General features: G+C 41.0%; 1 protein-coding gene and 1 non-coding gene across 2 annotated transcripts in view; one reads left to right on the top strand and one right to left on the bottom strand.

Moving 5' to 3' along the window:
* LOC126183633 (long-chain fatty acid transport protein 4-like) overlaps positions 1-26853 on the bottom strand; it is a 297081-nt gene that overhangs the window by 119998 nt on the left and 150230 nt on the right. Inside the window, exon 2 of the mRNA XM_049925758.1 lies at positions 1438-1588. Within this exon, the coding sequence (XP_049781715.1) occupies positions 1438-1588 (151 nt within the window). The remainder of the gene's footprint in view (positions 1-1437; positions 1589-26853) is intronic.
* On the top strand, positions 13081-13154 carry Trnat-cgu (transfer RNA threonine (anticodon CGU)). Its single transcript has one exon. It is a non-coding gene; the product is annotated as a tRNA-Thr (tRNA).

Raw genomic sequence — 26853 nt, 5'->3', positions numbered from 1 at the left:
GGATTAGTTTTGATCATAGGAGACTAATTCTATAGTTGGGAAATTGAAGTACATCCCTATTCTGTACCCGCGACACCCTTCAACAACTTTCAAAAGTGCTCTGTCGCTATATACCGCAGTGCAAAAGTCATGAGATACCTCCTAATATCGTGTCGGACCTCCTTCTGCCCAGCGCAGACCAGCAACTAGACATAGCATGGACTCAATAAACCTTTGAAAGTCCCCTGCAGGAACACCGAGCCATGCTGCTTCTATAGCTGCCCATAACTTTGAATGTGTTGTCTGTGCAGGGTTTTGTGCGCGAACTAACCTCTAGATTATGTCCCATAAAAGTTTGATGGATTCATGTCGGGCGACGGTTGCCAAATCATTCGTTCAAATTGTCCCGAATGTTCTTCAAACCAATCGCAAACAACTGGTCCGCGCCACACTCGAACCCTAGCACCAGCTCTTGCCAACTGAAATCGGGACTCACCTGACCAGGTCACGGTTTTCCAGCCGTCAAGGGTCCAACCGATACGGTCACGAACCCAGGAAAGGCGCTCCAGGCGATCATATGCTGTTAGCAAAGGCACCTGCGTCTGTCGTCTGCTGCCATAGCCCATTAACACCAAATTTCGCCGCACAGTCCTAATGGATATGTTCGTCTTACAACCCACATTGATTTCCGCTATTATTTCACGTAGTGTTGCTTGTCTGTTACCACTGACAACTCTACGCCAACTCTGCTGCCGCTGCCGTCGGCTATTGCGTTGTCTGAAATTTGATATTCTCGTCGCACTGATGACGCTGTGGATCCCGGAATATTGAATTCCCTAACGATTTCCGAAATGGAATGTCCCATGCGTCTAGCTACAACTACCATTTCACTTTCAAAGTCCGTTCATTCCGGTCGTTGATCCATAATAACATCACATCACTTCACATGCAACCCTTGAGTACAAATAATAGTTCTGCCAATGCTATGCCCTTTTGTACTTTTTGTACGCGATACTACCGCCATCTGTATATGTGCACGTCGCTATCCCATGACTTTTGTCACCTCGGTGTAGTTCCTGACGCATATTTGGAGCAGAGAGAAGTTTTATCCTGATTCGCGGGTCAAATCGATGGTTGCTACCCGTATTTAGACTCATTTTATGAGTATAGCAGTACGAAAATTTTTTTTAGGTTCGCCGATAAACGTTTCTGGGTTACTCTTTGGAGCAATATGATGCGAAGGGATGTTTAGAGTTTGCCCCTCGAAACGGTATGTCATACGTCTCTCTCGCCATTGACTATTCCCCTAATATAATTTCCACAATCACGTTACATCTGTCGGTGACTATCGATGAGATTAATGAGCGAGAAAGAGGACAGATACCAACAACAGCCACTATCAATCACTCTTACAATTACGTGCCTTGTTTTTAATCACCAACGTAGGGCTATACTTACATCATTGTAGGTCCACACAGAGTCTTGGAACATGAAACACGGCTTATCTGGATGCTTCTGAACAAGTGCGTCGAATTCCGAAACGACAGAGCAGTTGTTCCTCATCATCCTCTTCGTTTGAATCTGCATTAGGACGAAGCGATACATGCCCCTGCAACACAAAGAGGATTAATTTGCTTTACAAAAGAATGCAAATTTCCCTTTGTTAGAAAGCTTTTACTTCAACAACTTCAGTACGATTACTGTAATGGTTCCTCGATTAATAAAAGGTAAATCGTGCCTCTAGAAGAGTTACATAATGAAATACATAATAAAAATTACATCATGCAATAATGAATTACATAATGAAATTACATAATGAATTGTGCTATGCAATACAGTCAAGGCATAACTGTCCATCACATTAACGTGACCACCTGTCCAAAACCTTTTGCAGCATGGACCGCTGAGAGACGTGCAGAAAGACAGTCAATAAGATTCAGGAAGGTATCGACAGGGACGTGGCGCCATGCCGACTCCAATGCTGTGACGAGCTGCGATAGATTTCTCGGTTGCGGATCCAGGGCGCGGACAGCCCGTTCGAAGTGATCCCAGAGATTTTCGATTGGGGTTTAATTCTGGAGAGTTCGGCGACCAGAGGAGTGCGGTAAACTCATCCTGGAGTTCTACGGAGCACGCACGTACACTGCGAGCTGTGCGACACGTTGCTTTGTCTTGTTGGTAGATGCCATAGAGCCGAGGAAAAACAAACTGCATCTATCTTTGGAGGACATGTCCACCCCTATATGCATACAGACCATAACGCATGCAAGTCTTTGCTTTCAGACATTTCACGCCGGACACACCAACGATCTCTCTTCTAAGGAGTATAAAACGTGGTTCATCTGAAAAGGCTAGCTGTCGCTACCCAGTGGACGTCCAGCTGAGCTAATGGCGTGTAAATTCCAGCCGTCATCGCCGATGAACAGCAGTCAGCAAGGTTAAATGAACCAGGAAAAATTTTTGTAAATTTGTGGTAAGTTCTTACGTGACCAAACTGCTGAGGTCATCGGTCCCTAGGCTTACACACTACTTAAACTAAATGACTCTAAAGACAACATACACATCCATGTCCGACGGGGGGAGCCGTGCGAACCGTGGCAAGGCCTGCAGCGGATGATGATGATGATGATGATGATGATGGTTTGATTTGTGGGGCGCTCAACTGCACGGTCATCAGCCAAAGTCCCAATTTTTACACAGTCCAAAGTTTTTCACAGTCCAATCTAGTCGCTGTTACGAATGATAATGATAATGAAATGATGAGGAAATACAATCACCAAGTTCCTGGGCAGACAAAATCAACCCGACCGGGAATCGAACCGGGGACCCCGTGATCCAGCGGCAGCAACGCCAGCCACTAGACCACGAACTGCGAACCCTACAGTGGCAGCCCATAAGAGTAACGTTAGCGACCGTGGCACACAAGCAACCAAGCTTCAGATTCATGCTCCACAGATTGAACAGGACACCCATAAGCAAACAGAATTACACACAGGAGCTAAACATAATAAAACATACAGCACAGGAAAATGGTTGCAGAGAAATTAAACCAACAAATTTGTAATACATAGATGATAGCACAACACACACACAAAACCTTATACAACACAGATCAACATAACATACAAACAATAACCTCAAGTGAGACACAACAGTACAACAGACAAACATAACAAAATGGCACACACTCACCTACAATAACAAAATTGTCCACAGAACAGGCAACTCATTGAAGAAACAGGGACTTCAAATAGGAGACAGGACAGACAGCTCTACACAGAAAAAGCTCAGAACACAGGAGACGCCCACAGATAAATTCAACAGATCTGGAATAAGTGAACTCACATGCAACACCTGTCACTCAGTGCACATAGGACAAGCATGCAGGAACTTTAAAACAAGATACTCAGAACACCTCAGAGCACTACAAAGTAACAGCATCCACAGCATATTTGGTAATCACCTAATACCACATAACCACCACCCAACTATAATAACAGCAGAATTAAAAATACTGAAATGCAGCCACAGCCTACACCACAAACTGACAATAGTACTTCCACATACAGAAGGCAATAGCAGAAGGCAAACAAGTTCTAAATGAAAACACTACACTCTGTAAAATCTCATAATTTAACACGTTAAAGGAACTTTACAGAAAAGACAACACAAAACAGATAACGGAGCTTACACACACACACACACACACACACACACACAGGCAGACAGACAGAGAGAGAGATAAAAGTATTCAGCGCCAGACTCTCGGGGAAACAAATTTATGCTAATGAGGTTATGAAACACAACAACATAGTGCTCACCGCATTTTGCGAAGTAAAACGGTGTTTATAAAGAAAGAAACTACATAAAGTACATTATTATGTGTGTGTAGCGTCCTTAGAACATAAAAGAAAAACTTTCAAAAAAATGGCTCTGAGCACTATGCGACTTAACAGTGGTAATAGCTATATATGCAAAACATTTTGATTTCCAAAACTATGTTTTTTTTAAAAAAAAATCGAGAGGTGAATTAACTCGCCATGAAATTTACATGTACATCGTTTGGTTTGCAGATGACAAGCTATCTGTGCAGGACACCATACAATTGGTCCTGCAAAACCATACATATAATGTAAAATCATGGTAAGAAGCAACACTAACAAAAACTTTTTTAGCCTTCACTTTACCAAATCAGTTACAGCCTAATTTACTATCAATTTTTACAGTTTTCAATAAACAAAAACCAACTAATGAAGGCACACAGGGCTGCAACAAGTCTGGGCAAAAAGAAAAAAAACAGTGTGTTTGCGGAAATGTGGAACCCATAGCCTATAATTATTCTAATATGTTTTTTCTTAAAATGTAATTTGTATAAAATTATTATTTATTGCTCTTTAAAGTTCTCGGGATGCAACCAAACTAGTTCTTCTCCTCTTGTGATATTTCAGCTGTGAATCGTCGAGCCATGTTCAGACTGAAGCACACAAAATACAGCACATGAGTGATTTTTTTTTTTTTTTTTACGTTTTGATCGTTACCAGAATGCATTTTCGCTCTGCGGCACCGTATGCGCTGATTTAAGATTGGCATATTAAGACCGAGTGCCGGGACTGGACTGAGGTGGGCGTGGATCGAACAATTCTTTTATTGTTGTAGAACATGCTGGGAGGGCGTAATTCCCATGTGCGGTCTGTTGGTAGGTTTAGCAATTTTTGTCTGCTGAGGTCAGGTGTTGTTGAGAATTCCGAAGGCTCTACGTGACCTATGCATTTTGGACCGTGTTGGCGCGTTTGACGTAGTCTTACATCAGCAACATGTGCCCGTTTCCCATTACATAGTAGTCACATTTTTGCTCAAGAGCCAATACTGACATCGTGGAGTGGCACCTTGGACGCAAGTGCATATCGAGCTTGTTATTAATTGGTAACCAACACAAATTAATATGTCCCCAGTAGACCAGTTATTGCCCACAGCCCCCCCCCCCCCCTCCCCCAAGTATTGACCGTTAAAAATCGGCACCATTCAGAAATCTTCATGTCGGCCGTACTGCTGCCACCCTAAAGTTGTGACACTGTAGTTGCCTGACGATGTAGTATTGTGTTGTGTGTGTGATCGGATGATTTGTGTTATGTGTGTGATCGGATGATTAATTGATTAATAACAGTAACTGCAATTATATTAAAATTCATTACATAACAGGAGACGACCACAAACGTTTACTACATGTTTTGAATGTCGTCTTCCTCCTACTCAGTGCGTTGTATTACAACAGCCTTCACTTAATTTCACAATCGTTGCTACAAACATGTACCGCATTTAAAGACGACAGCCTATCTAATGCATACTCACGAATTCATGTTACTTCCAGAAATTCATACCACAGCAGATGATCGGTACGAGGCACACACGTCCATAAGTTGCTAGCCCTGGAAGACAAACAAGAGAGCCTTCCTCCTATTATGCCCCGCCATCCTGCAGCGACAGGTGCATCTGCTCCTGCACCCAGTTTCGCCCCTGAGGTGACCGGCCAACTTTTCGCACGCCTATTATCATTCCTCCAGCATACAGAGCGAACACCTATGCACCGCAAATATTGCGGAAATGAAAGTGCTATTGATCTATGGTTTCCACAGACTGGATTGGTAGTCAGGGCTCGTGTTGTTAGCCAATAAACAAATTGTAGTAATATTTAGAAAGTGTATTTTTTGTACAAACATACACTTTTTAAATGGAACAATGCCTATTCACATTAAGAAACCAGAATTAGGGCACATTAAAATTTCAGTGCCATTTCTTGCTTCTAGTACGAGACGTTTACGAGATATCGTATTTTGTAAAGTTTCTATACCGACACTTGTTTGCTCCATTCAACCTGCGTAGCTGCTATGTAGATATGATGTTGTTGTGTTTACTTACAGTGTTTGCCAATGCAGAAAAAGCCGACATGCTCATTGTGTACGAAGAATGTAGCAAGAACGCAGTTCATTTTCTCGTACGGTGTATGCGGCAAGATATTCCAATTGACGTCAACCATCCCGGCAATTATTTACCAAGCTCTCCAACCAGTTACGTGAAAGTGGTGGTGTAACGCCTAGACAACGTAACAGAAGGAAACAAATGACGACAGAAGAGAGGACGATTAATGTTCTTGCCACTCTTGCAGTCGATCCGCACGTTAGCTCCCGCGCAATCCCGCGAGGAAGTGGCGTGACTCGGTCAAGTGTCTTACGCCGGTCAACAAAGGTTCCATCCCTATCACGTATCTCTCCATCAAGAGCCACATGGAAACGATTACGAGAATTGTGTCAACTTCAGATGAAACGACAGCATCCATAGAGTGTAAACGTGTGGTGTGAGATAGTGAACCATCGGCTCATAGCCCCATTATTCATAGATGGAACACTGAACGCGCACAAGTATTGCAGTCTCCTGACAGAACATCTTCCATGGGTGTTGCAAGATGTTCCTCTGCAGACTGGAATCCGTAGTACCAACTTGACTGCTGTCCGGTCCATAGTGCACGAAGTACTACATCATGTCTTCACGAATCGTTTCCAAGTCGTTGCATTGGACGCAGAGGACCTGTACCTAGGCAAACCCGTTCAACGGATTTGAAGCCTGCAGATTGTTTTCTGTGGGGAAAGCTGTAAGGCGCCCTTACAAGGCCATACCAGCTATACACGATGATATACAACGACGTATTACTGCAGCTTGCTTGGACATCTCCGCTGAAACTCTAGCACGTGTGCAGCAGTCGTTCCATACCAGACTGGAAGTTTGTGTTGCCGCTGCCAGCGGTCATTTTGAACACAACCTGTATTGGTCAGTTGTCTCGTGACTGGCCACAATCCACATAACTAGGGTATGCGTTTGTGTTGTTCTTTAGTGTGTGCTACCACAAGTATTGTGTATGATTCGGTGTAGGAACTTTTCAAAATACAATATCTCGTAAACGACTCGCACTAGAATCCTGCAACAAACAACTGACATTCTAATTTACCCTACTTTTAGGTTGTTACTGTCATAGGCATTGTTCCATCTAAAAAAGTGTACATTTGCACAAAGAATACATTTTCTCAGTATTGTTACAATCTGTTGATTGGCTAACAATACGAGCCTCTAACTACCAATCCGTTCTGTGAAAACCGCACACTTCCCATTTCCGCAATATCTGCGGTTCAAGTTTTCGGTAGCTCACCCAGCATTTTTGATTCTACGACGGAGTGAGGGACAGCCAACAATTGCAAATGGTAAGAATTTATTCTTTACCGGTAAATTTAAGCATGAAAATATTTAATTAATGTGTTTTGTGATATACTATTTTGGCTTTCTCGGCCATATTTGCACTTATTCAGATATATCCAACGCATATTGCGCTTTCTAACTGCGAAATCTTTGATTACAGTGTGAAACAGGTTTTCACAGTAGTGCGACTAGAATTACTCTGTACCCACCAGTCAACGAAAGGGATGCACTGCGTTGCCACTTGTAGCGGCACGCCGACAGTTGTAACAGAGCGCATACAGGACAGATAGCAGCTGTGCAGAGTTTGTGCGCTAGACTGCAAGATATGATTGGCCCACATACAGGCAACATGTGTTCTTAGCTGTCAAGTACAGTGTAATATTAATCGCATTGTAGTTGCAATGAACACCCACAACACGTTGGGTAAACTTCTCTGTTCGTGACAAGCCATTTACACGGTGGTAAGTACATCGAGAAAATTCTAAAGAAACCTAGGCAGTTCTTTGTAATTTGAAGAGCACTGTGAAATTGCGCATCCATGATTATTGGTCACTTTTGTTATTGACAGTATCATTCTATAGTAGATACGCGAGAAGCTTCCCGGCAGCCCCAAGGTACTGATTGCCACATATTGCTACCATTCAGAACACTTCGTGTTGGTTGTAGTCTTATTACAGATTGCAACCAACCTGAGCACTCTAACAGTTGTGACACTATAGTTGCATGGTGAAGTGCTTTTAGTTTCACCATGAGTGAGAATGACTTCGATCAATCATAGTATTTGTCTTTATAAAGTTTGATAAATGAAATGTCTATTTTCTTCTACTCGCTGCATTGTATTAAATAGTCTTAATTAATTTAATTTTATTTGCTACAAATAAGTATCGCATTTGAAGACGACTGTCTCTGTAACACACATGCACGAATCCGTTTTACGTCCGTGTCACAATTTACACCGAACCGCCAAAGAAACTGCTATAGGTATGCGAATTCAAATATAGAGAGATGTAAACAGGCAGAATATATCGCTGCTGTCTGCAATGCCTCTGTAAGACAAGTGTCTCCTGCAGTTGTTAGATCGGTTGCTGCTGCTACAATGACAGGTTATCAAGATTTAAGGCTACAGGGTACTTTTCCGGCTCAATATTATGCAAAAATCAACACCTATTTCTTTCAAGCACTGTTTATAATGTACCAGGTGATCAAAAGTATAAATTTGAAAACTGACAAATCACGGAATAATGTAGATAGAGAGGTACAAATTGACACACATGCTTGGAATGACATGAGGTTTTATTAGAACCAAAAAAATACAAAAGTTCAAAAAATGTCCGACAGATGGCGCTTCATCTGATCAGAATAGCAATAATAAGCATAACAAAGTAAGACAAAGCAAAGATGATGTTCTTTACAGGAAATGCTCAATATGTCCACCATCATTCCTCAACAATAGCTGTAGTCGAGGAATAATGTTGTGAACAGCACTGTAAAGCATGTCCGGATTTATGGTGAGGCATTGGCGTCGGATGTTGTCTTTCAGCATCCCTAGATATGTCGGTCGATCACGATACACTTGCGACTTCAGGTAACCCCAAAGCCAATAATCGCATGGACTGAGTTCTGGGGACCTGGGAGGCTAAGCATGACGAAAGTGGCGGCTGAGCACACGATCATCACCAAACGACGCGCGCAAGAGATCTTTCACGCTCTAGCAATATGGGGTGGAGCGCCATCCTGCATAAACATCGTACATTCCAGTAGGTGTTTATCAGCCAGGCTAGGGGTGATGCGATTCTGTAACATATCGGCGTACCTCTCACCCGTCACGGTAGCAGTTACAAAAGCAGAATCACGCATTTCCTCGAAGAAAAAAGGCCCGATAACGGTAGATGTGGTAAATCCAACCCATACCGTGACTTTCTCGTCGTGCAATGGAGTTTCCACAACAGTTCTAGGATTTTCGGTAGCCCAACCGATGGATTTTGTACGGATAGCATCGGAGGGTACGTCTAAGTGCCAACCAAACAGTAGTGTATGGAATGCCGGTGCGACGTGCGACTGCACGAGCGCTGACTTCCCCGTGCATAGACGAACCCGCTACAGTATCCATTTCTTCCTGAACTGTCTCAGCAGCATTACGCCTTGTGCTCGGTCGGCCACTACGGGGTCTATCGTCTAAACAACCCATGGCTTCGCCGGCCGCGGTGGTCTAGCGGTTCTGGCGCTGCAGTTCGGAACCGCGGGACTGCTACGGTCGCAGGTTCGAATCCTGCCTCGGGCATGGATGTGTGTGATGTCCTTAGGTTAGTTAGGTTTAAGTAGTTCTAAGTTCTAGGGGACTTATGACCTAAGATGTTGAGTCCCATAGTGCTCAGAGCCATTTGAACCATTTTTGAACCATGGCTTCGAACTTCGAAATCATTCTCGCCACAGCTGCATTTGTCAACGGACCTTTACCCGTTAGAATCCCCTTCCTATGGCGATAGGATCGTAACGCTGAACTAGCACATTCCCCGTTCTGATAATACAGCTTCACTAAAAGCGCCTTTTCACGTAACGTCAACATGCTGCGACTGCTGGCGCATCTGATTCTCTCTCTCATTATAGCTCCTTTTACACACGATTGTCATGCGCAGTCACTGACGTTTTTTTTGTCCAGCGCCATCTGTCGGACATTTTGTGAACTTTCTTTTTTTTGGTTCTAATAAAACCCCATGTCATTCCAAGCATGTGTGTCAATTTTTACCTCTCTACCTACATTACTCCGTGAGTTTATTAAGTTTTCAAATTTATACTGACTTTTTGATCACCCGGTATATGTTTTACAGATTTTTTGCTGATATCTGGTAATGCAGAACACGTTCTAAACAAATTAGAAGTATTTTGAATATCTTTGAACCTGCTTAGGGTTATTAAAAAAATTAAAAAGAAATTGATGCATTTTTTTCCAAAATGCTTCCTCACATTGAGGTACCATTTAATCCAATGTCATGCATTTGAAGGAGACCAAATTTTTATCAGATACGCATCACATGGTGGTTGACGTACTAGACCTGTTTAATTCCACCTATTATGCACATTACAAGGATCAAAAATTATGACATATTACATTATAATTTTTTCCTAAGAAAAATGTTATTTTTTCTATAATTCGGTTCATCCTGCAATAAAGCTTATGTCCACTACGTAAGTATGGACTATTGGAAGTTACAGAAAAAAATTGGAGCAATGCTTGATAAACTTTAGGAAATATTTGTACCTGACTTCTGAAAAATACAACTTGCGGGAAATTGCGAATGAAGATACGAGTCCAATTAAACTGTGCCTCAGAACATTCCTGAAGCATAGTCTTCATCCTGCAGGATTTCTTCATCTTCGAGCTTCCCCTTAGCATTCCTTTTAGCACTTCTTGCTTCTGTGGTAACTTGAAGAGCGACTCTTTCAGCTTCAAGCACCCGTTGTCTGTCACACGCAAGCAATTGATCTTCCGCATTAGAGCCACATTTTATGCATAAATTTCTCAGGACTTCCAACTTTCCTATCACTCCATCACTGAATCATGTCACTGCATCTAGTACACCAACTTTTAAAGTTTTTAGTCCTACAAAAACATTCTTGGGTAATCTTTCCCATATGGAATGGTTGAAACTCCTATTTGTATTCTGAGTGCCCCCATGAAGACATTTATTAAGCAAAACAAGGTCACTCAGGTCTCTAAAAATTGGTTTTATTTCATTCATAATAGGCTCAGGAAGAGAATGCTTATGATGGTATATTTGACCACATTCTTTTGCTTTTTGGTAACCACACCAAGAATCTGCTCCCTTAGGGCAAAGTCCGTGTACAGGGTGGTCATCTCTGGACATCTTATGAAAGTAGGTGGTCCATACAGTTTTTCTCATTGCAGTAACATCATTCAGGGGTGCAGTTCATTTAATGGCCAGTCCACAATAACTCTGAAGTAGGTCTGTTTCAGTTTCTGACAATCTGCCTCGGCCAGACACGGATTTTCCATCAGATAGCAACTTTCCTTTAATTTCTTTTCGTAGCTTCCTCATTCTAGCACCCATCCTCTTTTGCACATGTCCACAACACTCCAGTTTTGTTACCAAGGTATCACCATAAACATTGAACTCATTAATTTTATTGAAAGCTTTAGAGTTCCCATCGCCTAGGTACTCCATATATCTAACGTTATAAACGGGCACCGACCTCTGAAATATTTTTAGCGCCCCAGCACACTCCATACCTCCACTGTAACCATCATAATTCGTAGAACACTGATGTTCAATATGTCCTCCAGTGTTACCATGGCAGGTGTGGCAGTACTTAGATAAGCACTCAACATTAACAACTTTTCCATTCCCCAGAGAAGTAGCACTTAAAACACCAAGGAACGATGTCCTTGACATTGCCATGTCGCAGCAAGTGCAACAGCAATGTCCCTGGTTCCACCAATATTTACAGTTTCTTCTACTGCACGTTTCATAGATGCTTTAGACACAACCGTCAAGGCACCTACAAGTATTTTTATGTACCTACTGAACCTACTGGGAGGAGGAGGAAAGTCCATCAAACCACAAAACGTTTGAGCAACCTTTTTTTTCCTTTTCCTATTGCACGCATTGCATATACTTACTTCAAATTCACATCATATGAATTATGCACAATGTTCGAAGTCATTTTCGAGGTAGATTTATTGCAGGATCTACACAGAACAACTAATTTTGACGCTAAACCCTTCCTGCTACTATGTTGTTCAGTTACTTCCAGACAGCCTACACCATCACATTGTTTACATTTCGCCACTTCCTTTATCAAAGAAGATAAGATGCCCACATCAACAACAACAAATCCACTACAAACAGCGTCAATGTTAACACAAAAATTTGAATCACCAGGAGGCGTGCCATGTGGGAGTTTCTTCCCTGAAGCACTGATACATAGGTTACTTTCAACAGTGTGGCTTGCTTTGTTTGTGAACTGGTTACCACGGAATTTCCTTTTATTGAATTTCTTTATGCGTGGCATAGTTCGTATTTATTGCACACTAAAGGATATGTATTTCCACAAATATATGCAGCACTTGGGCAACAAACATTCAGTAACACGTGAACAACTTGCTTCATCGAAACAAAAGTAAACACTAGCAAAGATAATCATTTACAGACACTAGAGACGTGCACTGTTACAAACATATACAATGTATCATATGTATAATCGATGGAAACAGAAAGTTCACAGTTCTTTTCGAAATAATACTGGTTTCTGCAACAGAAATAAAGGAGGCGCGGGGGCATACATGACTGTAACTTTAAAATTTGGTATATATAGGGCATTTTTCATTTGAAACCCTATAATGTACATATCAATGTAATCAGGAAAGATTATAGTATGTAATAAAGCCATAAAAAATTCAGATGTTTCCACCATTTATAAGTACCCTGTATCCTTGAGTGAGTTTGCACGTGGTGTTATAGTCGACGCATGAGCGATGGGACACAGCATCTCCCGAAGTAGCGATGAAAAGGGGACTTTCCCGTACGACCATTTCACGCGTGTACCGTGAATATCAGGAATCCGGTTACACATCAAATGCAAATTGTTGCAGATTTCAATGCTGGACCATCAACAAGTGTTAGCATTCAATTAAACGTCATCGATATGGGCTTTCGGCGCCGAAGGCCCACTAGTGTACCCTTGATAACTGCACGACTCGGTAAGATTGTCTGCCGCGAGTAAAGAGTGTAACGGGCAGGGGCACTACGAATGTAGTGTGTGGACATTAAGTTGCGAATGTGGGTCGCACGGGGAGCGTGCAAGGGATAAATCCATGCAGTCGCACTCTCCTCCGTGACCTCGGTGGCTCAGATGGATAGAGCGTCTGCCGCGTAAGCGGAAGATCCCGGGTTCGAGTCCCGGTCGGGGCACACATTTTCAACTGTCCCCGCTGATGTATATCGACGCCTGTCGACAGCTTATGGTCCTGATTCATCATTTCATTCTAAGAGAGCTGCATGATCACCGATGGTATCTGTTCTTAACATTCAGAGAACGTGCGCGTGTGACAGACTTTGAGGAACGTCGATTTATGGCACGAGGGACGTGGGACGATCAAACTAGCAGACCACACACACAACTAGCTCTAGTGCAATGACTGCAAAACGGTTGGTGGCGAGACAGATTCGGGACAACTGTGACATGAGAAGAGTAGGCACAGCTCATTCCAGGACTAAACCACGAAAATATCGTAGGATTGTTCAACTAGCTCAGATTAATAGACAAATTTCAACAGCTCAAACCTTCGCAGAGCTACAGGATGAGTGTCATGACAGACTGTCGGGAACAGATATTTGGAAACTTTTTTGGAGCTCTCGAGTTGCCAAGGATCATTTACCGCTGCGTGCTTCAATGCCACAAAAAAAAAGAGTGCATTCTTGCCGTTGTTTAGAGGAGGGGACACAAGTGTTTCCTTTTTTGGGGATCTCGCCCTTTTTTATTGCGAAATATCTTCTGTGTTATTCAGGGCTATTTTATCTCGACATGAAATTTGGGAAACATGGGGTGCGGTGGTTTAGCGGTTCTAGGCGCGCAGTCCGGAACCGCGCGACTGCTACGGTCGCAGGTTCGAATCCTGCCTCGGGCATGGATGTGTATGATGTCCTTAGGTTAGTTAGGTTTAAGTAGTTCTAAGTTCTAGGGGACTGATGACCACAGATGTTAAGTCCCATAGTGCTCAGAGCCATTTTTGAAACATGGGGTAAAATCGAATCTAAGGTGATAACGCTGTTACTTAATAGCAGGCGCCACTCGTTTCATTGCTTTACTCTTACGGCTCCACAGATTCATTATAGGGGACTACTTCAAACTCCCACTGAATGTAATCCGTCCGATTTAGCTTACTATATAAGGGTGAAGCGGGTATAAGTGCAGATATTTCTGTTGGTGACTGAGGACAGTGTACTGAACAACATTAATCAGTATTTACCTCATTTGCAGGTTAATTAATGTCTTTAGGTTGGGTTGTACTTCCACGTACATGTGGCAAGAGCAAGCCATTTGTGCTTATTTTCCCCTGGGCAGCGGGTCAGGTGTTGAAGTGTGGAACTGTGGACGCAAAACGGGGAGTCTATATTGAGAGGCGCAGTCCACTTAGTGGTGCAGTTATAACAGTGCAGAAAACATCAGGTAGAAAATTGTGTGATGTGTTTGTGGAAAGACTGTTTGACGCAGGGAAAAAAATAACCAACACACTATATGTGCACAAATTAAAGTACCACATATAAAAATAACTGCACTTACACCCGTTAACCAACAGTAATCACACGAAAAGCTGACCGACTACACCGGGGCGTGTGAAGTACAGAGGAAAAGAAGACATGCCGCTGCGTGATGTCGAGGCGCGGCAAGGAGAAATAAAAAAAGGCTGAAATTTATTGGAATAAAGTAGTAAATTGAAAGGTCATCGTGGCAATTTTATTTACGAAAATCTCGAAGTGGTCATTTCACTTTTACTAGCTGTTCCCTCTTCAGATAATGAGGTGGAAAGGTTATTAAGTGTTGTCAAAAATTTAAAAATAGACAAAAGAAATAGACGTAACAACGAAACCCTTAGTGGTTTGTTTTATACAAAACTGGGAATGTTTGCAAACAATTGCTCAATTTTACAACCCAACAGAGCCATGCTAATTGGAAAGAAAAGGTGTAAAATTATTGCTTCAGCTTCTGAACCTGTAAACCCATGAGCGTTTTATGCTATGTATTAAAGGATTTTATGTTATTAAAAACGTGAAATAATTTGTTGTTCTTTATTATAATTATATGCCCTAAATCTAGGGATCTTGATTTTTAGGGTGTTTTAGAGACAATACCGAAAGAAACTAGGGTAAAACCAACATCGTAACCGGAAACGCTGAGTCACCTCAGACTTAATGTTGATGATGGGCATGGGTTCCGAATGGAATAAAAAGTCTAATAATTTAACGTCCGTTATGCTAGGAGCATCCCCACAAAATGTGATAAATATCAAACTACTGCTGCTGCGCTATGCAACACGTTCCATTTCTATTAAGTGTATTATACAATATAGCGCCGTAATTATGTTTCAGCGAATAATAATGTAAATCTGTGAACTTCATACATTGGTTCCAATAATCTTAGGAATTCTCTGAAGGCCAACAATTAGGCTTTGACTACCACAATGGTTTATTTTCCATCACTATCGATATATTGTCCAAGTATCATTATCAAGCTCTATACTGTAAAAACAGAGGTATAAATTGTATTAATTGAAGAACATATGTTTGACATCAGTACCCCCTCCCCCATTTCTTTATAAGACGTTTCGCGTGTAAGCGAGAAATATTTCAGAAAAGGTTTGAAATTTTGTGGTTGAAAATTGTTGGCTGTCGCTAAGTGATCTAACTATCAAACTGGATAAATATAGTCTGGATAATTTGTACTCCGTTTTAAGCAGAAGCTAGTTTTTTCCGCATCTCACTGTTTGTGACGTTATTTCTCCTGAACAGTGTGTGTCGTACAATAACATTATTTTGCAGGTATATTAAGTGATATACATGGATACTTTCTGCGAAATATTTTGCAAACAGAGTTAGTAATAAAGAAGTAGTAAATTAGTCATGCCTGATGCGGCAGTTTTACTGCGCGAACAGCGAAAATGTAGTAAACGATTTAGTTTATTTTTCCTTTTATAATTTTGAATTTTATGGTGGTGCGGGGAGGGGATTGTAAAAGAGAAAAAGTTTCCTTAAGGTCTAAGATTATGTGCGAAGTTTGTTGCAAGTCACTACGTGCTCTGATTCTCAAAAACTGGAAGAATATAACCTGGGTATTTCTACGTGTTGGTCTACGCTGCCTCAAGTTTTAACTGTAGTACTTGTCTTGTTATGTTAAACTTTTAACGTGAGGTCATACCTCGGTCAATACTTACGCAAAATATTGAAGATTAAAGCTTTGTTGCTTCTGGTAGCAGCTAGACAGGCAACCTGCAATTGTTCCAATAAACCATGAACTGAGATAGTTTTGCATGGCCGTTACAAGAGCAAGGTGTGGCACAAGCGATTCTAAGAACGATGGATGTTGTTGGCTCCTCTGGAACGCCAGAGCGCAGTACTGACAACATTATCGAAAATGGTGCACGCCCCCATTATCACGAAGGCAGCCATTGCTCCTGAGGTCGGATTGGGTGTCGGAGTTGCAAGGGACACGCGATACTGTCCGTACATTTGTGCCATTCTTCGACGAATTTTCGTTCCCCGCACTTCTTCCGCTGTCGCTTTTGACGTCTCCATTTTTCTCTTTTTAGCAGTGCTGAGTGCAGTGGACGGTATGTGCGTGCACATGCTCGCTCTGTCGTCACGTAGCGGTGCGCCCGTGTTCCTCTAAGTAAGTGGCGAGTGCGTCCTTATAGGGACAACACCACCTTACGTATGAAATTGGATTACGATCCCTCCTGCGGTTTTCATTTTACAGCATCCGGCTCGTTCCTTTGTGAATGCTCCTTTAGGTTAGGTAGGTGCCTTAGCACAAATTGTCTGAGAAACTCGTGTCTGCGGTGCCTTCGTCATGATGGTTCAAATGGCTCTGAGCACTATGCTACTTAACTTCTGAGGTCATCAGTCGCCTAGAACTTAGAACTAATTAAACCTAACTAACCTAAGGACATCACACACATCCATGCCCGAGGCAGGATTCGAACCTGCGACCGTAGCGGTCGCTCGGCTCCAGACTGTAGCGCCTAGAACCCCACGGCCACTCCGGCCGGCCTTCATCATGATATTTGGATGATATTTCCCATGTACGTAGTTCCACAACCCTGCAATAATTTTAGAAAGGATAACATTTACCCTATGGACTGTCATTAAATGTATTTATTCACCACGTTTGAGGCCGGCATTGTGCCGTTCTCAATTGAAGTGCGCCAGTGTACTGTTTATCACTGCTAAAACGGGTGTCGCCCTTATTTGAAGTGACCAGATATCTTGATTTGGCCGAGACAGTTCCGAAACTTGGAGTCCAGTTTCCTTGTCCCCATCGGGCTCTGCCTGGACGCCTAAATATTCCGCTTTCAAGAAATAAAATCAAATTCTTGGTCACGTGAGGTTTCAACATAGCATTTACATTTCTAGCAGGTATTTATATTTTATTCCGATATCGTACTCTAATATGACATACCAAGAGGCGCTGTATTATGAAATGCTTTCCCACGGCCTACTCGGTGATGCGGTCAAATCGAGATCTTCAATAACACAGGGTGATTCACGAAGATATGCAAATATTTTAATATGTTATTCTACAAGTAAAACTAAATAAAAAAGTTCATACAAACATAGTTCCGCAAATGTTTAGTTGTGGAGTTACGGCTAATAAATGATTTTGCCTAAAATTTAGCAACTTTGCTAATATGTAGCCATCGCAAAACCGTATGAGGTTAAAGTAAAGTACGATTTCAATTAATTTTGTAGTTACTTGTCTGGTGAATTTAATAAAACGTGTCCCAGACGTGTGTTGTTGTTGTTGTGGTCTTCAGTCCTGAGACTGGTTTGATGCGCTCTCCATGCTACTCTATCCTGTGCAAGCTTCTTCATCTCCCAGTACCTACTGCAACCTAAATCCTTCTGAATCTGCTTAGTGTATTCATCTCTTGGTCTCCCTCTACGATTTTTACCCTCCACGCTGCCCTCCAATACTAAATTGGTGATCCCTTGATGCCTCAGAACATGTCCTACCAACCGATCCCTTCTTCTGGTCAAGTTGTGCCACAAACTTCTCTTCTCCCCAATTCTATTCAATACTTCCTCATTAGTTATGTAATCTACCCATCTAATCTTCAGCATTCTTCTGTAGCACCACATTTCGAAAGCTTCTAATCTCTTCTTGTCCAAACTATTTACCGTCCATGTTTCACTTCCATACATGGCTACACTCCATACAAATACTTTCAGAAACGACTTCCTGACACTTAAATCTACACTCGGTGTTAACAAATTTCTCTTCTTCAGAAACACTTTCCTTGCCATTGCCAGTCTACATTTTATATCCTCTCTACTTCGACCATCATCAGTTATTTTGCTCCCCAAATAGCAAAACTCCTTTACTACTTTAAGTGTCTCATTTCCTAATCTAATTCCCTCAACATCACCTGACTTAATTCGTGTATGTGCAGTAATTTTCCAGGGCATCCAGAGAGGCATAAATTATTATTCGGGTAAATTTGTTCATTTCCCATTAAGAATGTAGAAACGTTTATTCATTGTTGCCAACCGTTAGTGAGTTGTTTCAGTCGTTTCCTAACCTTGAAACGAGTTAATTTTCTGTATTGTTCAATGAAAGAACATAATAACAACGGAGTATTTAAGTGAGACTACATGGTAGCTGTTGTAGTTAGTAGATTTATGAAATAGGGATGCCTTTCAAATTTACGACTGAGGAATACGCAGATATGGTGTTTATTTATGGCAAATGTGATGGTAATGCTACGGCAGCAGTTAACGAATATCGCGAACGTTATTCAACTCGGAGGATTCCGAATGCACGATCCATCACTGGAGTATTTCCAATGTTACGGGAGACAGGTTCTCTACCTAGCGTTCAGAATCAGTACGTGCGCTCGATACGTGAAGACAATGAGGAAGATATTATGGATGTTGTTCAACGTACCACCAGTACCCGATTTATCTCTCAACGATTAGGCAATTCACAATCTAAGGCAGTGGTTCTCAAACTTCTTGTGCTTCGGGAGCCTTTAAAACGCCTCAAATAATTGTGGGCGCATTATACACATTCCTTAGGAATATTTTACAACAGCCAATACACGAAATAAATACTGTGATAAAATAACAATTAAGTAATTTTATTTTAAATTTCGCGCCCAGATTGCACAAAATACAACTTATATTAATAAACAATACAATATCACAATGTGAACAAATAATTTTTGTGTAAAAAATTTGAGAGATTGTCTTGTTGCTTCCTACCCTGCCAAGACGAAAGGCAAAAGAAACTATTAACTGAAACGTACTGAAATGAAATAATGCAATAAAAGTAACGGTTAATTCAAATTATAGAGAAAAGTAATAATGCAATACAAATGAAACATACCATACGTCTAATCTTTCTAGTGTTTATACGAGAAACGTGAGCCAGATGTGTCCTCGCGATTTCTTCAATGTTTGGAGATATATTTGAAAGACAAATTCTCATTTCCTGGTCAACACATTGAAGAATTTCTCTCTTTTTACATTTAATTCACATAAACATGACGTCGAAAATTGAAGTAAAATGTTCAAATCCTTTTTAGATATCGACACACATTCTTCTTTTATAGAAATCTAAAAGGCTTCAAGAGACAGTTCCTTATGCTTAACTATCAGTCCAGGATCAGTAGATATAGCTGCCAGTTCTTCTTCTTCTGTTAATGTTAATACGAAATCACCTGAAGCTTCCATAAATGAGTTTCGAATCCAGTCGTACTGTTCAGTGTTCCAGAATTGAAAATATGAACTCAGTTTCTCTTCTAAACTGATTAAATGATTTATTACTATTGGAAGTATTTCATTCATGCACGTGCTCGTTATCAACGGGAACATTTCCACGTTACCTTGAAAGCTTTTCTTTTCCTTACTTGTAGTTTTTAATTTTGTCAGTGCATGTGAGGATATTTTCTTCTTCCCCTTGCATGCTAGTGTTCAAAATACTGAACTGCTGAAATATATCGGTCAACTATTGCAATGTGGCAATCCAAAATTCACTCCAAAGGAGGTTGCAAAAATTTAAATGTTTCATTTCTTCGAAAAACACGGTAAGTTCTTGTTGTAGCTCATGCACACAAGTAAGTACTTTCCCCCTCGACAACCACCTGACTTCTGTGTGTAAAAGCAACTGTGTGTTCTGACTACATATCGCTACAAAGTCGGGTTTTGACAGGTCTTGTTTTAATAAAATTTAGCATATGAACAACTTGCTCTAAGACTTCTCTCAATTTTCTTCCCATTGTTTTTGCTATTACGGCCTCCCTATGAAGAAAGCAGTGAGTTCCGATAAATTTTTTTTTTTTTACATTAGAAATAAGGCCCTTAACACAGTCTACCATTGAAGGGGTGCCATCTGTACAAATGTCTACACACGACTTCCATGTTAACTGCCTCTTATTAAGATAATCATTTAAAATGTTAAAAACGTCCTCACCTTCAGTAGACACACTTAATTCTTTGCAAAAAAGAAACTGATCTACTATTTGCTACTGATTAATGAAACGGACAAATGCCAAGATTTGCGATTTGTTGCTAATGTCTGTTGATTCATCAACTTGCAATGCAAAGTTTGACAGCTTGAGTTTATTACTGCATACATTTTTCTCGATATTAGTAGACATTTCTATAATACGCCTGTGAACTGTATCATTCAACAAAGGAATCTTGTTTATTTTCATAGCTGCATCGTTTCCTAGCATCGTCATGACCATTTTTTTGTGAGCAGGCAAAATAAGTGACTCACCTATAGTATGAGATTTCATACTCTTTGCTATTAGTTCATAGACTTGGTAGGAATCGATCAGAGCTTCATCAGAAACAGACATTACACTTTTAAAAGAATCTGCTGTCCTTGTTTGCTGTTCAGACAGTCTCTTGAAATAGCTTAAAGGTTTATCTGGCAAATGTGAATGCATTGTTTTAAAATGTTCGCTAAGTTTGCAGAGATCATTTGCCATTTTATATCCACATACTAAGCATAGTGGGAAAGGATAATCTTCACTCCCAGTTCAAGTAAAACCATAACTTAAGTAGCTTTCAATAAAATTACTAGTAGGCCGCTGTTTTGCTTTTTTACTTGCGCTTAGCGTTTGTTCACTTCCAGAATCGGATTTTTCGACGGCGTCCTTTTTTTCACAAATCTGTCCATTTTATTCGATTGTATTTTGCATATAAGATTACTTCTAGCACTTTGAAAATAAGTAGTATGCTGTAAACAAAAAAAAAAAAATACCTCACACATCACGTGAAAGCTCTGCGAAATGTCAAGCGCACAACAATGGAAACGCGTTTTCCTTTTGGGCCTGGATTCTTCTGCCTCCGTGGGCTAACGGTGGCGCCAACGACAATTTTCAAGTTCCATCAACCCTGGTGGAAGCTTCTGTCATGAATCCGTTGGATCAATAAACTGCAGTGGAAATGACGCTCAGAAGTAGCGAGCCTTCATGAATAATGAAAATTATGTTCACGCGTGCTACTCATCTGTAGCAAAGAACATGAAATGAAATTCTTTTAGTCACGGTCAGCTCGAGGTCAAACAATAAACAGCTCTCATAGATAATTTTTTCTCCCAATTTCCTTTTTCCGTAATATTTTATTGACAACAGAAAGGTATGAATTTTCAATAAAATGTTATTAAAAAGTGACCGGTTGCGGGTGTTATTTATAATTTTTTTGATACGCTGTAGCGACACCTAAATAAGTCATAATGACCAATAATAATACACTACTGGCCATTAAAATTACTACACCAAGAAGAAATGCAGATGATAAACGGGTATTCATTGGACAAATATATTATACTAGAACTGACATGTGATTACATTTTCACGCAATTTGGGTGCATAGATCCTGAAAAATCAGTACCCAGAACAGCCACATCTGGCCGTAATAACGGCCTTGATACGCCTGGGCACTGAGTCAAACAGAGCTTGGATGGCGTGTACAGGTACAGCTGCCCATGCAGCTTCATCACGATACCACAGTTCATCAAGAGTAGTGACTGGAGTATTGTGACGAGCCAGTTGCTCGGCCGCCATTGAACAGACGTTTTGAAGTGGTGAGAGATATGGAGAATGTGCTGGCCAGGGTAGCAGTCGAACATTTTCTGTATCCAGAAAGGCCCGTACAGGACCTGCAACATGCGGTCGTGCATTATCCTGCTGAAATGTAGGGTTTCGCAGGGATCAAATGAAGGGTAGAGCCACGGGTCGGAACACATCTGAAATGTAACGTCCACTGGTCAAAGTGCCCTCAATGCAAACATGAGGTGACCGAGACGTGTGACCATTGGCACCTCATACCAATGATAACGCCAGTATGGCGATAACGAATACACTCTTCCCATGTGCGTTCACCGCGATGTCGCCAAACACGGATGCGACCATCATGATGCTGTAAAAAGAACCTGGATTCATACGAAAAAATGAGGTTTTGCCATTCGTGCACCCAGGTTCGTCGTTGAGTACACCATCGCAGGCGCTCCAGTCTGTGATGCAGCGTGAAGGGTAACCGCAGCCATGGTCTCCGAGCTGATAGTCCATGCTGCTGCAAACGCCATCGAACTGTTCGTGCAGATGGTTGTTGTCTTGCAAACGTCCCCATCTGGTGACTCAGGGATCAAGACGTGGCTGCACGATCCGTTACAGCCATGCGGATAAGATGCCTATCGTCTCGACTGCTAGTGATACGAGGCCGTTGGGATCCAGCACGGCGTTCCATATTACCCTCCTGAACCCACCGATTCCATATTCTGCTAACAGTCATTGGATCTCGACCAACGCGATCAGCAATGTCGCGATACGATAAACCGCAATCGCGATAGACTACAATCCGACCTTTATCAAAGTCGGAAACGTGATGGTACGCATTTCTCCTCCTTACACGAGGCATCACAACAACGTTTCACCAGGCAACGCCGGTCAACTGCTGTTTGTGTATGAGACATCGGTTGGAAACTTTCCTCATCTCAGCACGTTGTAGGTGTCGCCACCGGCGCCAACCTTGTGTGAATGATGTGAAAAGCAAATTATTTGCATATCACAGCTTCTTCTTCCTGTCTGTTAAATTTCACGTCTGTAGCACTTCATCTTCGTAGTGTAATAATAATAATAATAATAATAATACGTATGCAGTTCACTTCCTACGTGCTGTTGCAGCGCCACTCGGAGCTGGTGGAATAGGTTTGCAATCATTGGGACAGACTCGAAACCTTCCGAATTCTACGGACAAGTTGTGATCACACGCATAGCGCACAAGGCTGAATTTCACCATGGCTACCACCATAAAAGAAAAACGTCTATAGGCAAATCAACAACAAAAGCACGACACTATCAGATAAAATCCGTAAGAGTTTCCGTCAGAAAAATCCGTCAGTTGTCATCATTTTTTCTTCGCTTTCTCCTGATTGCGAACGTTTGGATCTGACCAGAAATCTATAACGTTTGACAGCACTGTTCATTAACTCAATGTTTATTTACAAACTTTAAGAGCGACATAAGTGTAGTACCGTTTGGTTACGGAAAGAAGTCACAGAACGAGGCGTGCGAAAATAGTTTGCAAGGTGCCTACAGAGCGACGAGTGGGGAGAGGGGGGGATGGTTAAGAAAGTTTCACGACCAGTGCTAATCATCGAAGGGCACCCGTGCGCCTGCTACCGACCAGCGACGTATATAGTTGTATTTTACCTACGAAACTAAAAAAGGGTGCCTAGAAGCGCATTATTTCTGTCAAAAAGTGTGAAATTAAGGTAAGGCTGTTGTAATGCAGTTCTAGAGCAAGGAATTGAAAATGGCATTTGAGGCATTTATTAATTGTGTATAACCATAAACCATTATGTTGTACGGAACTTGCAATCCATGGTTGGGGTCTTAGACTGCAAGTTTTTTACAACATATCAAATACGTTCCTGGGTTGGCCACACCAAACTATACCATAGATAAAATGTTACATTTATAAATACAGTTACATTCATTACTAAATGAATTAATCACTCCTACCACAGCTTATTGTTGTGACTGTAGCAATGTGACAATTATCTTACCATTCAGTTTCTCCAGACCGCAGCATTCCGCCATCCGAATAATTTTTTTCCTCGCCCCACTGCGAATTACACTTGTAGGTGGTGTAAAGGATGACCTCGATGGGCCAGCAATGGCTTTACCGTCATTCATTATTTTGAAATACCTTTTCCCAGTTCCCAAACAGCCGCTACAGTTAAATAACTAAGATAAGCAGCAATGGAAGAGAGGAGACAGTCGGCATGAAACGTTACGAATACTGTCGACACTACAAGGAGAATAAGCCATTTTATTTCCTTAACCAAACTGAACTGTTTGGCAAAACTTAAGGACTCATTCCGTATTACACCAGTCGTAAAATTGATAAAATTGAGTAGCTATATGTTCTTTTATATTTGGCGATATGTTTTCCTAAAACATTACAGGGCGCACCGGAGAATGTTCTAGGGCGAACCACTGATCTAAGATTTAGCGTACACTGCAGTACAATAATCTGTATCCTTCCTATAAACAAAAAGTGCATCATTTGCATCCGGGAGATCCTGCCTTTCGCTTGGAGTTGTGCAACCGTTTAAATACTAGTCGGCAGTTAACAAATACATTTTATTTACTGATGAGGCACAGTTTACTCGAGATGGAATAAACAATTTACATAACGAGTACGTACGGTCTGAAACAATCTCACATGCAACAGTGCAACGCAATTTCCAGCAGCGACTTAGCGTAAATGTGTGGTGTGGTATAATCAACACACACTCTATTGGACCATTCATTTTCCTAGGACGTCTAACTGGCGAGACGTACTTACAATTCCTTCAATAAGAAATGCCCCGCTTGCTCGAAGATGTTCCACTTGCTATGCGATGACCAATGTATTTTCAACATGACGGCACGCCTCCACATTTCACCAACGCCGTTCTACACATTTAAATGGACATTTTCCCCAGAAATGGATTCGTCGTGGTGCTACACGTCAGTAACCACTCAGATCGCCCGATTTAACACCAATGGATTTTTGTGTATGGGGATGGATGAAAGAAATAGTTTATGAGGACAAAGTCAATACATGTGAGGCATTACGTTTTTGCTCGCATTATGAATACAATAGACGAAATTAAGAACAACCCTGTGAAACTGAAACGAGCAACAAAATCTGTTCATACCCATGTAGCTAAATGCACTGAACTCGGGGGAGATATTTTTTGAACATTTATTGTGAAATTGTATGTACACTGTACAACTTCCTTAAAACTGATCTTTGTTTAAAACATGAATGCGCGTATGCTATGGTATTAATAAAAGCAGATTATGTGACACATTCATACAGTTTCAGTTAACGTTATTACCATCATTTTCTCCAAAATTAAATTCTTTACAAATTCTGTTGAAAACTTTGTGCTATTGTCTAAAATTTTAAAAATAAATTGGGCCGAGTAGTTAATAAATTAAAATTTTTTTACGAAATTACTTCTTCGCTTCTCTGGATGTTCTGCAAAACTACTGCAGATACACGTCTGGGACATGTTTTATTACATTAACCAGTCCAATAACAAAATAAATGAAATCGTGCTTTACTTTAACCTCGTACAGTTTTGCGATGGCATCATACTAGCGAAGTTGCTAAAATTCGTTGTAACTTTGTAACTAAGCATTTGTGGACCTATATGAGCTTTTTTCCTTTAGTTTTACTTGTAGAATAACTTATTAAAATATTTGCATATCTTCGTGAATCACCATGTATTTGCGCTGAAGTTATATTACTGAGATGGACTTGATTAGCAGTAATCCTGAAGCCTTCACGTGTATTTCATTGGCATGAGTACTGTAGGACTGTCCGTGCGGCAATATTGAAGGTTAAAGGTTACAGAAGCACTTCATGATTTAAGAATCAATATAACAGAAAAATGAAAAACCAGATTCACGCCACATGTTATAAGAAATGCTTTAAGCAAAGTTAATCTGAGGAGGATATAAACTTTATTCAGTCCACTGAAGCAGTGTGTAAATTTTATGATAGCAGTGCAATACATTGAACAGTGGACGATGATTTAATGCGTTTTCAGACTGCCAAATAGGTTCTTCCGCACTACATGCCTGTACGGGATGAGGTACAGAAACGCTACGAGTCGGTTACAAACGTGTTACTAAACTACCAAAGTAATGGTAATAATTTTCTTCTAAAGCGTGTTGATATGCAGAAGTTTGTCACATCTCAGTAAATAGAGAAAAACTGGCACCGATGTGCGATGGGTACAAGAGTTCTAACACTTCACATTCAAACATATGTCTTATGGAATCTATTTCTAACATTAAGGAGTTTGTGTTGCGTGTTCCCGGTACAAATACAGTAGTCGAGCGTTATTTTCTTTGATGAATAAGATACGGACATCAAAACTCCAATGAAAGTACAGACTTCGAAAGCTATAATATTGGTGAAAATTAATTTGAAGTACAGTTGTTCAGAATTCGGTGATTTCTTAAACTTAAAGGAAAATAAATACCTACGAATTAAATTCATTCTTCGGAGAAGTAGGGCATTATCAACAACTGAGTGTTAAAAGGTGTCTAAGTAAATGCTGTGTCCTGTTTTGTAACCTTTAACATTTAAGTATATTCTAGTTATACAATAAGTATGAATTTGCCGGTGTTTTAGATTTAGTTTTTTAGATCATTATTTGGTGTCTATTATTCATTTAACTGCATTCCGAAGTACCTCCTTCGACTTCCAGGAGTATGGTCACCTCACCTCATGTCAATCGTGTTTACATAGCCCGTACAGGAGTCTTCGTCATTTATATGAAAGGACAGCAGTTCGTGTTTAAATTATCAAACTCGTGTCA

This window comes from Schistocerca cancellata, chromosome 1, assembly GCF_023864275.1.
Source record: "Schistocerca cancellata isolate TAMUIC-IGC-003103 chromosome 1, iqSchCanc2.1, whole genome shotgun sequence".
Taxonomy (NCBI): Eukaryota; Metazoa; Arthropoda; class Insecta; order Orthoptera; family Acrididae; genus Schistocerca; species Schistocerca cancellata.
Note: the sequence above shows the minus strand (reverse complement) of the source record. Positions and strands in the feature narration are given on the sequence as shown.